Genomic DNA, 13421 nt, shown 5'->3' with positions numbered 1-13421 from the left:
CAGTATATCTCAATAAATAACATAGTATTGTATATTATAGTACATTGTAGTATGTTATATAGTATAACAAATTATAGAATTTTATATTATAGTACACTATAGTACAGTATATTATATAGTATATAATAGTATAGCAATGTCTATTATAGTACACTATAGTATATAGTATATTAAAATAAATTATAGTAGAGCATTATATATTATAGTACACTATAGTATATTATATATTAAAATAAATTATAGTAGAGCATTATATATTATAGTACACTATAGTATGATATATAGTATAATACATTATAGGATAGCATTGTATATTATAGTACAGTATAGTGTATTTTATAGTATATTATAATAAATTATAGGATAGCATTGTATATTATAGTACAGTATAGTGTATTTTATAGTATATTATAATAAATTATAGGATAGCATTGTATATTATAGTACAGTATAGTACACTATAGTACGTGTGGTATAGTATGTGTGATAAATAAGCAATAACCCCAAACGTGCACACAGATGAGACCCCGCCGCTCCCAGCAGATAAGGAGTTAAATGAGTGATGTCTCGGCTGACAGCTCGGTCCCCTGCATGTCATTAGAGCTGTCACTTCCCTGTAGGTCATATGACCGTCACCCAGGCGCATGTGCAGCTCTGGGCTGGGGGAACTACGAGTCCCAGCAGGCTTTGCGCTTGCGAAACGGGTAGTTTCGGGGGTGCGGCGGCGCAAGTGCTGCTGGGTGACGTAGTCCCTCCAGCCACCCACCCCCGTTGGCTGCAGGTATTACGGCCATGGCTTCTGTAGGTAGCCTGGAAGTAGCGGAGCGGGGCCACCAGCGGCCTTTCCTGATCGGGGTGAGCGGAGGGACGGCTAGCGGCAAGGTGAGGACCCCCTGCTGTGACCAGGGGCGGCTTTTAACAATATTTCTGCCCAAAATGTTCTGACTGCACGTGTTTGGCACGGTGGGGTATTTGGGGCAGTTACCAGGTGACCAGCCGCGTCTGCAGTTACCCCGGGGTGGGGTTCAGGGCATTATTTCTGTTTAGCAGTTAATTGTGCGTAGCCCTTTGGCCCTGGAGGGATGACCCCCCCCCGACGGGTTACTATTATTATTATTTATTATGATTATTATTTATTGTGATTATTATGTATTATTATTATGATTATTGTTTATTATGATTATTATTATAAATGTATTATTATTTATTAGTATGATTATTGTATGGTACTCGCAGCTCATTGCATGCTGGCAGAGAGTGGCCCCCGTGGCACGTGTAGAGTTAATGGATGTGGGCATTGTAGTGTCACTTGCTGCGTGGTGGGGATGTTAGTCGCGGAGTGGAACCTGACAGAAGCCGACTTCGCTCTTTTGATAAATATTGGCTTAGTGACAGCGTGTGCTGCCGTGGTGACAGCGTGTGTTGCCATAGTGACAGTGTGTGCTGCCATAGTGACAGCGCCAGAACCCGACTCAGTCCGCATTGGGTGGGGCCCTGGCCCCAGCACCGCCAAGACCACCACACTTTCCCCGCTCGCTGACCAAGTTGGACGCAGGCAGCATGAGGGAGCGCAAGAGCTGACGGCCAGGGGACTCCCCCCTCCTAAGCCGGTATTGGTGTGTGTGTAAGTATGCATGTGTGTGTTTATATTTGTGTGTGTGTGTATGTATGTGTGTTAGTATGTATGCGTGTGTGAGTATGTATATGTGCGTGTGTGAGTATGTATGTGTGTTAGTATGTATGCGTGTGTGAGTATGTATATGTGCGTGTGTGAGTATGTATGTATCTGCCCCTTAGATTTGTATCGGAGGTGTTTGCTGTTTATACCACCCATGTGTCCTTGTTTAGGAGGTCCAGTCCCTTTTTGGGACCCAGATCTCTTTTCCTCCCCGGTTTGCTTGGGACTTTTTCCTTATGTGATCTACAGCGCCCATCTTGGGCAATACTGATAAATGGGGCATTTGGCACAACAGCCGACAGTGGGACATTAACCTCGCGCACACTCATACACACACACACACACACACACACACACACACACACTCATACACACACACACACACTCATACACACACACACTGACACTTAATCATCCATTAACACACAAACAAACATGCACAACCATCACCCCAACAGGTGAGTTTGTCTCAGGTGTTGGAACACACGCATATACTCACACTCACACGCACACTCCTTATCTCTGACTGCATAGATTGTATTTAGAGATGTCCGGTTTTGCGGATGTGTATTTATTCTGCATTAGATATTTTGGGTGACTTCCTCTGCTCAATCACCACACTGAGCTGATGCTTTACGGCAATGCTAACGAAGTCCGTCCCTCCATAGACTTTAATTAGTCAGGGTGTCTGAGTGATTAAGACCGAGGCATTCTATGACTGTTCTTACTTACTTGCTGTTAGATGATGTCATAATACAGCTCCTGGATGTCCGGGTCGTCTCTCTTGGTTTTCTTGCTCCGTAGTCCTTTAGTCTTCGGTCGGATCCGTTTGCGGATTAACTTTGGGTGGAACGGGAGAATCCCGTACTCTAGAAAAGGGAGATCTCGTCAGATGATCGGATCTGCTGTCGGGCAGCGAGAATTTCTCTGTTTTAAGTCAGTTTACGGCTAAAAATTATTTACGAGTACGTTTCCCATGGGGGTCTTTGAGATTCAATGAAGGGGCGTTAGAATATTGAACGCAGAGGGGGCTTTTTAGGCGGGCCGATGTCCGGGGCGTCTACCCAGTGCGTATATATGTGTTTGGGGTATTTCCAGGAGTTTTAGGGGTTTAGCAACCTCTAGGAGAACATTGTGGGAGCCGCCGCACCGCGTGTTCCGGTTCTGAGTGTCAGCTCATGGGGTTTTATGCCAAAGGCTTCAGATCTTACCGTCCTCCATCCCCAAATGTTCGATGGGTAATTCCAGCGGGGCCTCGAAGTCATCTGGGATGTCTCCGGGGAAGCTGTCGGGGACATATTTAAAAAGGTTAGACCGGACTGTGCCGAAGGGGGGGGGGGCACGCGGGGGCCACGCTTGGCACGAAGCGCGCTCACCTCTCCGGTACTGGCCTGCAGTAACAACACAGGTCCAGCGTCAACAGCAAACACAAAACTAGCAGCGGCAGCATCCTCCGCGTCATGTCTGTCTGAGCAGCGGCTGCAAGAGAATGCCTGGTAAGTGATGTCATCAGACACATCACAATGCACCACAGAGCGCACAACACACACGCCTCACGCGTACGCCTCACACGTACGGCACTATAACGCTTACTGCACCCGAGACGGCACAAAGCCGACCTTCCCTTAGAAACATGGAGCTTGAGAAGAACCATTAGGCCCGGTAACATACACACACAGTAACATATACGTACACGCACAGTAACATATACGTACACGCACAGTAACATATACGTACACGCACAGTAACATATACGTACACGCACAGTAACATACGTGCACGCACAGTAACATATATGTACACACACAGTACCATACGTACACGCACAGTAACATATATGTACACACACAGTACCATACGTACACGCACAGTAACATATACGTACACGCACAGTAACATATACGTACACGCACAGTAACATATACGTACACGCACAGTAACATATACGTACACGCACAGTAACATATACGTGCACGCACAGTAACATACGTGCACGCACAGTAACATATACGTACACGCACAGTAACATATACGTACACGCACAGTACCATATACGTACACGCACAGTACCATATACGTACACGCACAGTAACATATACGTACACGCACAGTAACATATACGTACACGCACAGTAACATATACGTACACGCACAGTAACATATACGTACACGCACAGTAACATATACGTACACGCACAGTAACATATACGTACACGCACAGTACCATATACGTACACGCACAGTACCATATACGTACACGCACAGTAACATATACGTACACGCACAGTAACATATACGTACACGCACAGTAACATATACGTACACGCACAGTAACATATACGTACACGCACAGTAACATATACGTACACGCACAGTAACATATACGTACACGCACAGTAACATATACGTACACACAGTAACATATACGTACACGCACAGTAACATATACGTACACGCACAGTAACATATACGTACACGCACAGTAACATATACGTACACGCACAGTAACATATACGTGCACGCACAGTAACATATACGTGCACGCACAGTAACATATACGTGCACGCACAGTAACATATACGTGCACGCACAGTAACATATACGTGCACGCACAGTAACATATACGTACACGCACAGTAACATATACGTACACGCACAGTAACATATACGTACACGCACAGTAACATATACGTACACGCACAGTAACATATACGTACACGCACAGTAACATATACGTACACGCACAGTAACATATACGTGCACGCACAGTAACATATACGTGCACGCACAGTAACATATACGTGCACGCACAGTAACATATACGTGCACGCACAGTAACATATACGTGCACGCACAGTAACATATACGTGCACGCACAGTAACATATACGTACACGCACAGTAACATATACGTACACGCACAGTAACATATACGTACACGCACAGTAACATATACGTGCACGCACAGTAACATATACGTGCACGCACAGTAACATATACGTGCACGCACAGTAACATATACGTGCACGCACAGTAACATATACGTGCACGCACAGTAACATATACGTGCACGCACAGTAACATACGTGCACGCACAGTAACATATACGTGCACGCACAGTAACATACGTGCACGCACAGTAACATACGTACACGCACAGTAACATATACGTACACGCACAGTAACATATACGTACACGCACAGTAACATATACGTGCACGCACAGTAACATATACGTGCACGCACAGTAACATATACGTGCACGCACAGTAACATACGTGCACGCACAGTAACATATACGTGCACGCACAGTAACATATACGTGCACGCACAGTAACATATACGTGCACGCACAGTAACATATACGTGCACGCACAGTAACATATACGTGCACGCACAGTAACATATACGTGCACGCACAGTAACATATACGTGCACGCACAGTAACATATACGTGCACGCACAGTAACATATACGTACACGCACAGTAACATATACGTACACGCACAGTAACATATACGTGCACGCACAGTAACATATACGTGCACGCACAGTAACATATACGTGCACGCACAGTAACATATACGTGCACGCACAGTAACATATACGTACACGCACAGTAACATACGTACACGCACAGTAACATACGTACACGCACAGTAACATATACGTGCACGCACAGTAACATATACGTGCACGCACAGTAACATATACGTGCACGCACAGTAACATATACGTGCACGCACAGTAACATATACGTACACGCACAGTAACATATACGTACACGCACAGTAACATATACGTACACGCACAGTAACATACGTGCACGCACAGTAACATACGTGCACGCACAGTAACATACGTGCACGCACAGTACCATACGTACACACAGTAACATATACGTACACGCACAGTAACATATACGTACACGCACAGTAACATATACGTACACGCACAGTAACATATACGTACACGCACAGTACCATACGTACACGCACAGTAACATATATGTACACACACAGTACCATACGTACACGCACAGTAACATATATGTACACACACAGTACCATACGTACACACAGTAACATATATGTACACACACAGTACCATACGTACACACAGTAACATATACGTACACGCACAGTACCATACGTACACGCACAGTAACATATATGTACACACACAGTACCATACGTACACGCACAGTAACATATACGTACACGCACAGTAACATACGTGCACGCACAGTAACATATATGTACACACACAGTACCATACGTACACGCACAGTAACATATATGTACACACACAGTACCATACGTACACGCACAGTAACATATACGTACACGCACAGTAACATACGTGCACGCACAGTAACATATATGTACACACACAGTACCATACGTACACGCACAGTAACATATATGTACACACACAGTACCATACGTACACGCACAGTAACATATATGTACACACACAGTACCATACGTACACACAGTAACACAGGGCTTGACAAATTAGTTGTGAATCTAGGCGCCAGCTAAAAAAGTTAGGAGCCAGGATGTTTTTTAAACTAACAGTTGGTCAGGAGGGATCCGATCATCATCAGCCCACTTACTAAACTCGCAGCATTTCACCTGGGAGCACCCTGGACTTTTAGGTCAGTGCTGGGTTTTTGTTTTTTTGGTTTTTTTTAACCCTTTCAATGGGGACAAATGTTAACCCCTGCAATGCCACGAATGTGTCATACACAATTGTGGCATTGAAGGGGTTAACGCTGCACTGTCGCTTTCAGGGAGCGATCAGGCAGCAGGGGAGGGTTGGGGCTGCTCTCCACGCTCATGTGTTTTTGCTGTTGCAGAACCCCGTACAAAACGGGAATTAACCCCTAAAATGCCGCGGCATTGAAGGGGTAACGCTGCACTGTCGCTCTCATGGAGCGATCGGGCAGCAGGGGGGTGTTGTGTCCGGTCCCCACACTGACTGAGTCTGACCCCCGAAATATAATGAATTCCCTGGCACATGGATGCAGGAGAGCTGCCCCCCTCCCCCAATCAATATTTTGTAATGTGTGTGTGTGCGTGTGTGTGTATGTGAGTGAGTGAGTGAGTGTGTGTGTGTGTGTGTGTGTAGGTAGGTATGTGAGTGTGTAGGTATGTGAGTGTGTGTGTATAGGTATGTGAGTATGTGTAGGTGTGTGGGTATGTCAGTGTATGTGTCAGTAGGGATGTGAGTGTGTGTGTGTGTATGTCAGTGTAAGTATGTGAGTGTGTGTGTGTATAGGTATGTGAGTATGTGTAGGTGTGTGGGTATGTCAGTGTGTGTGTGTCAGTAGGGATGTTAGTGTGTGTGTGTGAGTGAGTGAGTGTGTGTGTGTGTATGTCAGTGTAAGTATGTGACTGTGTGTGTCCAGTGTGGGGTCTGCATTTCTTAATATTACTGGCTGCCTTGTGATTTATTTCCATTTTCTGGTTATTTGGTAATTATTGGGATTCTGTCGGCTCGAGGTTCACCCGTCAGGCCAGAGAATCTACTAAAATAATTGGCATTTTTGGACGGCTTCTGCTTACCCTCCCTCAGCAGTTCATTGGAGTATGAGAGGCTGTGCATATTTATTCCGTGTTCTGAGTCCTGCACCAGTTTGAAAAACAGAACACGCTGCTGTAATGTTTGTCGTGCGCGCTCTGCGGTATCTTCACGCGTGTATTTAATGCATATTATGTGATCTCTGGAACATCTTGTGCTATTTTGCCTGTTAGTCGACGGTGTGCGAGAAGATCATGGAGCTGCTGGGGCAGAACGAGGTGGATCACCGGCAGAGGAAAGTCGTCATTTTAAGCCAGGACCGGTTCTACAAAGTGCTAACGACGGAGCAGAAAGCCAGGGCCGTCAAAGGACAGTACAACTTCGATCACCCCGGTGAGTAAATCTATATTCCCCCCCCCCCGGTAAATAATTCCTGAACCTTTGGGGACGCTGCAGGTTGTTTTGATCAACCATTTAGTTATCGTTCCCTAGCAGACACTTAATGCAACGAAATGATTTCTCCAAAAACATGGGGCTTGTTGACGCGGGGCCTGGATCGGGCCGAGGGGGATCTTTCTTTTCCGATGGTAAAAAGTCAACCGATTTCACTTATTTGGTGGCCGTTTGTAATTTAACCCATCACGCGCTGGACTGTAATGGAATGGCATCTTGTGGATGATGAGCAGCCTGTAATATTCTCCTGGTGGGACCTGTATGTGGACTTCCAGTACCCGGTCGTGTTACGGCGGGACTGTGCGCTCGTACGGGTGAAGCCTCTGATAGGGGGTTTGCTCCGGGTCTCTACTTTATGGATTTATTGTTAAAGTGTTATTTTTTGCCCCATTTCTAGACGCGTTTGATAATGACCTGATGCACAGAACGCTGACCCGTATCCTGGAAGGGCAGATTGTGGATGTGCCCATTTATGACTTTGTAACTCATTCCAGGTAAGTGCGTGTCGCCACTCTGCCTCCTGAAATGCCTTATACCTCCCTAAATGCCACTCTGCCCCATATTATGCCTTTTAACCCCCTAAATGCCATAGTGGCATATAGGGGTATAAGGCATTTCTGGAGGCAGAGTGGCACATAGGGGGTCAAAAGGCATATCATGGGGCACAGTTGCATATAGAGGGTTAAAAGGCGTATCATGGGGCACAGTGGCATATAGGGGGTATAAGGCATTATCGGGCAGAGTGGCAAGCCAGGGGGCAGATGTGCATAACTGGGGGGGGCAGGTTGGAAAATAAAAGGAAATAAAAACAAAATATTTTTCTCAATCATAGCTTTTATTAAAAAAAATAGTTTACATGAATTAACATTTACTGGTAAAACGTTTTTCCTATAGGGTCATTTTATATTCAGGCTTTTTCTTTTTTTTTTCCTTAAGTTAATATTCAGATTTTGGGGGGTCGTCTTATAATCAGGGTCGTCTTATAATCGAGCAAATATGGTAATTAAAAATGGTCGTCAAATTCTAGTGTGGATGTGACCGCAGATAGAACTCGTACATGACCTGGGGAAGATTGCATATGTTTAGACCACCATGATGGACTTTAGTCATGTTTCGCCCCAACTCAGGCTACCAGAGACCACCACTGTGTACCCCGCCGACGTCCTGCTGTTTGAGGGGATCCTCGCGTTCTACAACCAAGAAATCAGGGACATGTTCCATCTGAAACTTTTTGTCGATACAGATTCTGATGTCAGGTTGTCCCGGAGGGGTAAGTTTGTAAATTCTGGCGTTTACAGGGGAGAAAACGAGGCAAGTGCCCCCATTAAGGTACTCGGGGGTCACGGCTCGGGTCTGAACTTGGGGGACGTTCCTTGAAACATCTTCCATGAGGAACTCTGAGTGTTGCTCATAGACTTAAATAGTCCCCAAAGTTTGCAGTCTAATGCAGTTCAGTTAACGGGTGAGCATAGGGTTAATGGCCCCTAGGTGCAGTATTTCTTTAGTACCCCCATATGTGCATACTGACACGCAAACTCATTCTAACAGCATAAATTACACACACTCATGCACGGTAACATATACATCCTAACACCATACACTGATACATGCACACTCTGCTATACAGTAACTCACTCTAACACCATACATTACACACATACATACTCTCCCTCATTCACATCACTGACATGGTAACACCATACGCTAACACACACATACTCTTCACACTGTATTCGAATACCCACACAACTAATGCTAACACTATACATTAACACCCATGCACGGTAACACATACAGCCTAACACCATACACTAACACACACATTCTAAACACCGTATTCGAATACCCCCACACTCATGCTAACACTATACACTAACAACCATGCGCAGTAACACCAAACACTGATACATGCACACACTGCCCCACAGTAACTCACGCTAACACCATACATTCACACACCCTCTCCCATCATCCACGCAGCTCTTCCACCCGCCGGTGACGAACACAGTGTCACGTTTTCTCTCTTTCAGTTCTACGCGACATGAAGCGAGGCAGAGACTTGGAGCAGATACTCACGCAGTACACGACGTTTGTGAAGCCGGCCTTCGAGGAGTTCTCCCTGCCGGTAATATACACCCCCCCCCCGGAGACTCCCCACCTTGGCTATATACCGTGAGATGCCAACCTCTGTGAGCTTCTCCTGCTCAGACTTGGCCCAGGATAATGCATTGTTTCATATCCACGCCCCAGGGCTGATTTTGGGTTGATGAAGAGCGTAGGGGACACCGCGGTAGACCATTCGCCTCTTATCATAACCTCACACCTTTCCTTTTTTTTTTTTTAGACTAAGAAGTACGCGGATGTAATTATCCCGCGGGGGGTTGATAATATGGGTAAGTACTGCCGACGGGCACTCAGTTACTTATGTGTTTTAGATATGAAACCGTATCGTAAACTTAACCCCGAAACGGTTCCTACGCGGTGTTAAAGCTGAGGTTTTTATTGTTATTTCACATCCAGGTGTCTCACGTGGTTCTTGAGTTTACGACCATTCAAGAACCTTGACTGCTCCTTCACTATAACGTTAACCCTCCTGCTTCTTAAATATTTAAGCCTGTTTTTTGTTTTAATGGTGTCGCGGTGCATCGAAGATATGTTCTGATATACTGGTGATAAGATCGAAAATGGAAAAGATACGTTTTTAAAAACAAAATGGCAGCTGGTGTTATGTGTAAGTGTGTAGGGCCATGCATTACATTACATTTATTTATTATGCCGCAGCGCTGTTACATTCATTAGAACAATAACACAAACACATATAATAACAAACTGGTGCAAAGGAGAAGAGGGCCCTGCTCCTGTGAGCTTACAATCTAGTTGGTGGTTGAGGGGAGTGAGACAATAGGAGAGGAAGGCTTGGATGAGGATGAGTTGATCTGGTTCTGATGATGTGTTGAAGCCGTTTGTTCCGATGGCTGTGATTAGGATGATGGCTGGGAGTAATGGGAAAGAATGTTGTTCGCTTCCCTGAAGGTGAGTTTTCAGAGAGGTTTTGAATGTCGTGTACGAGGCAGAAAGTCTGACGGAACGGGAAAGGGAACTCCACAGGAGGGGAGCGGCGCGGGTGAAATCCTGAATATGGGAGTGGGAAGAGGTAATAACAGTAGAGGAAAGCTGCAGGTTGTGAGAGGAGGGCGGGTAGGGGTGTATTTGGATAGGAGGGTAGAGATGTAAGGTATAGTGTTGTATAGTATAGGGTTATGGTGTATAGTATAGGGGCGTAGAGCTGTAAGGGGGTGCCGAGTTGTTGGGGGCTTAGAAGTGTACATTTGATTGTGAAGGGTATGGGGAGTAGGATACAGACGGACTACATATGGGAATGTGATTTGTGGGCATTGGATGCCTTTACTTGTGAGTGTTTAGTGGTGTTTGGGGTATGAAGGACAGGCATATGAGATAGGGTTGGGTGATAGATGGGACGGAGTTATGTGGACTGTAGAGGGTTTGTCAAGGGGTGTAGAGGCTGCAGTGATTGTGGGATTTGTGGGTAGAGGACATGGAAACACGTATGGGGTCATAGTAGGGTAGGAGTGCAGCAAGCATACGCCTATGTGCCTTACCTGCTTTTTGCGTTGTGTGTGGTGTCCCCCTCCTGTCTAACTCCTGTTTTAACTCTTATCTGTCCACTTAAGAAGAGTCCACTTAGACGGGAAAGGCCACAGCAGATACAAGTCCAAGCAAGCTCGTTCCAAGTGGGGTCTAGAGCTATATAGGGCCGCCTCACGAGTGGTTGGATAAGGTGATTGCATACAGGAGGCAGCTGGTGCACACCTCGGCCAACAATTGCCATCAGGCTAGACTAGAGGGCACCAATCGTAACCCTTCGATAGCAGCAGGGTATGGAGACAGCCAGGTAAAAGACATACCAGGTGAAAAGCAGGGGTGTTACACCCCTGAACCCCTCATCTTATGCTGTATCAAATGCAAGGTAACCATTAACACGACCGACCAGTCAATGAGTGGAGCGTGAGTAGACATGATTAACTAATTGTAGCCGTGTCTGTCGTTGCAGTGGCCATTAACCTGATCGTACAGCACATCCAAGACATCCTCAACGGAGACATCTGTAAATGGCAGCGCGGGATCCAGAACGGCCGCTCCACGAAGAGGACCTTCCCCGGGCCGGGGGAATCCGGAGTGGCACTCGTTCCTGGAAAGCGCACTCACCTGGAATCCAGCAGCCGGCCTCACTGAGCCGGATTCATCGGGAGTAACCGGTGCGGTTCGGATTCTTTCCCCAAAATCCCACGGCTCCTCTCCCCCTGTCCGTATTTCCAACATGCGATAACTTTTGGAAGGGTAACAGACTCCGGCTGCAGGCGGGTGTGATGGTCTACTAACCTTACACCGGATATAGGGTTATCTATAGAACATCAAATAGCTTTAATAGCATCTTATTAACCCCTTTACTTCCGGACAGCCACAGCAGCCGGAACATAGGGAGGAGGTTAAACTGACTAGAACGGGATGTATAGACTTCTAGAGCGTGTAACGTGGCAGCGACCGTCCGCTTAGGGCTGGGTTCCCGCTCAGATGCCAGTTATTTTTCTTAGACTTGGGATTGCAGAATAAATGAGCGATTTCTTTCAGAGCAAAATGCTTTACCTCCTGGCACTCAGACCTCCGCTGGGCAACAGCGGGACTGAATACGCCTCCTAAATACCTAATCTGTGGGTCTCTGACCTCTAAAGGGAAATTGACTCTTTTTAGCTGTTTTTAATGAGTTAAATTAGCCTTTTTATTGCACTTCTGTAATACGTTATTTGCACGTGGATACGCACACATCCATGTTTGAGCTTTCTCACAATTCTTATCCGTGTTTTCTGGCTGAAGGATTTGACGGCTCTGTCGAGTACGTCTCCGTCGAGTACGTCTCCGTGTACCGGTTTGACAATTAGCCGGTAGTAATATTTATAACGCCAAATATCAAACCACCACGAACTCTTCCACCGAGCCAAAGTCCCAGCTGCTTGTTTTAGTCTTAACTGCTTTAACCACACTTCTTGATAAAGGAATTCCTGCTTTGATTAAAGTGCAATACGATTGTTGCTGCCTCCAAGTGGGGCAGAAACACTGAGCTTCCTATTAGCGAGAGGGGGTAATAGGCCTGGGGAGTACCTATTCAGATTATGGGATGTGCCCATTGGATGCTACTCCTTTAGATAATCATTTGTCAAATATAGTCAAAGAGTCTAAAATATTTTCAAACTAATTTCACCCCAAAGCGTTCGCGTACAAAAGGATCTCTTTCTTTTAAGAGCTGCACCGGCGATCAGAAACGCTGCTCTGTGGTGCAGACGCACGTCAGTATTACACAAAAAAATGAAGTGACCGGTCTGTACAGTTATTTGCATTTTGTATATTCCTTCCACAAAACCACATGTGTTCATTTCAAATAATTTTCATTAAAAAACAGTAATTGTATCAAAAAAATGTAGTGTTTGGCTGAGCACCGGGGGGGGGGGGGGGGGCAGTCTCTAGAGAGCCTTGCTAGAGATTCTAGTCCGTATGATTTTATCTCTTGTGCTTCTACATCTACCGTCTGACCTGCTGACAGTTTGTAAAGCTTCTTCCTATTGGTGATGAATTTTCTCCAACAAAACCCTTTTTCTGTTAAGAAGTGAAAGTTTTTTTTTTTTTACCTCTGCCCGGCTACACACGATTCCTGGCTGGAGTTTTAACTTCTACAGTTCAGGGCAAAGGCG

At 45.7% G+C, this 13421-nt stretch overlaps 1 protein-coding gene across 1 annotated transcript; it reads left to right on the top strand.

Moving 5' to 3' along the window:
- The first annotated feature begins 792 nt into the window (after positions 1–792).
- Positions 793–11910, top strand: LOC149281782 (uridine-cytidine kinase 1-A). Its single transcript, XM_089499003.1, has 7 exons — positions 793–882; positions 7437–7596; positions 8054–8150; positions 8784–8926; positions 9687–9781; positions 10001–10049; positions 11729–11910. The coding sequence occupies exons 1-7, from the start codon at positions 793–795 to the stop codon at positions 11908–11910; spliced, it is 816 nt and encodes a 271-aa protein (XP_089355129.1).
- The last annotated feature ends 1511 nt before the right edge of the window (positions 11911–13421 follow it).

The sequence above is a fragment of the Sceloporus occidentalis genome, unplaced genomic scaffold (genome assembly GCF_023333645.1).
Source record: "Sceloporus occidentalis isolate IW3139 unplaced genomic scaffold, rSceOcc1.0.p SCAF_127, whole genome shotgun sequence".
Lineage (NCBI taxonomy): Eukaryota > Metazoa > Chordata > Lepidosauria > Squamata > Phrynosomatidae > Sceloporus > Sceloporus occidentalis.
The sequence above is the reverse complement of the archived record's forward strand: the minus strand, read 5'-3'. Positions and strand labels throughout refer to the sequence as shown.

What these genes read in the sequence shown, in the direction of transcription:
- LOC149281782 (XM_089499003.1), top strand. Translation starts at nt 793, where the DNA reads ATGGCTTCTGTAGGTAGCCTGGAAGTAGCGGAGCGGGGCCACCAGCGG. An exon ending in TCGAGGAGTTCTCCCTGCCG is followed by an intron (nt 9,782 to 10,000) that starts GTAATATACACC and finishes TTTTTTTTTTAG; the next exon opens with ACTAAGAAGTACGCGGATGT. An exon ending in GCGGGGGGTTGATAATATGG is followed by an intron (nt 10,050 to 11,728) that starts GTAAGTACTGCC and finishes CTGTCGTTGCAG; the next exon opens with TGGCCATTAACCTGATCGTA.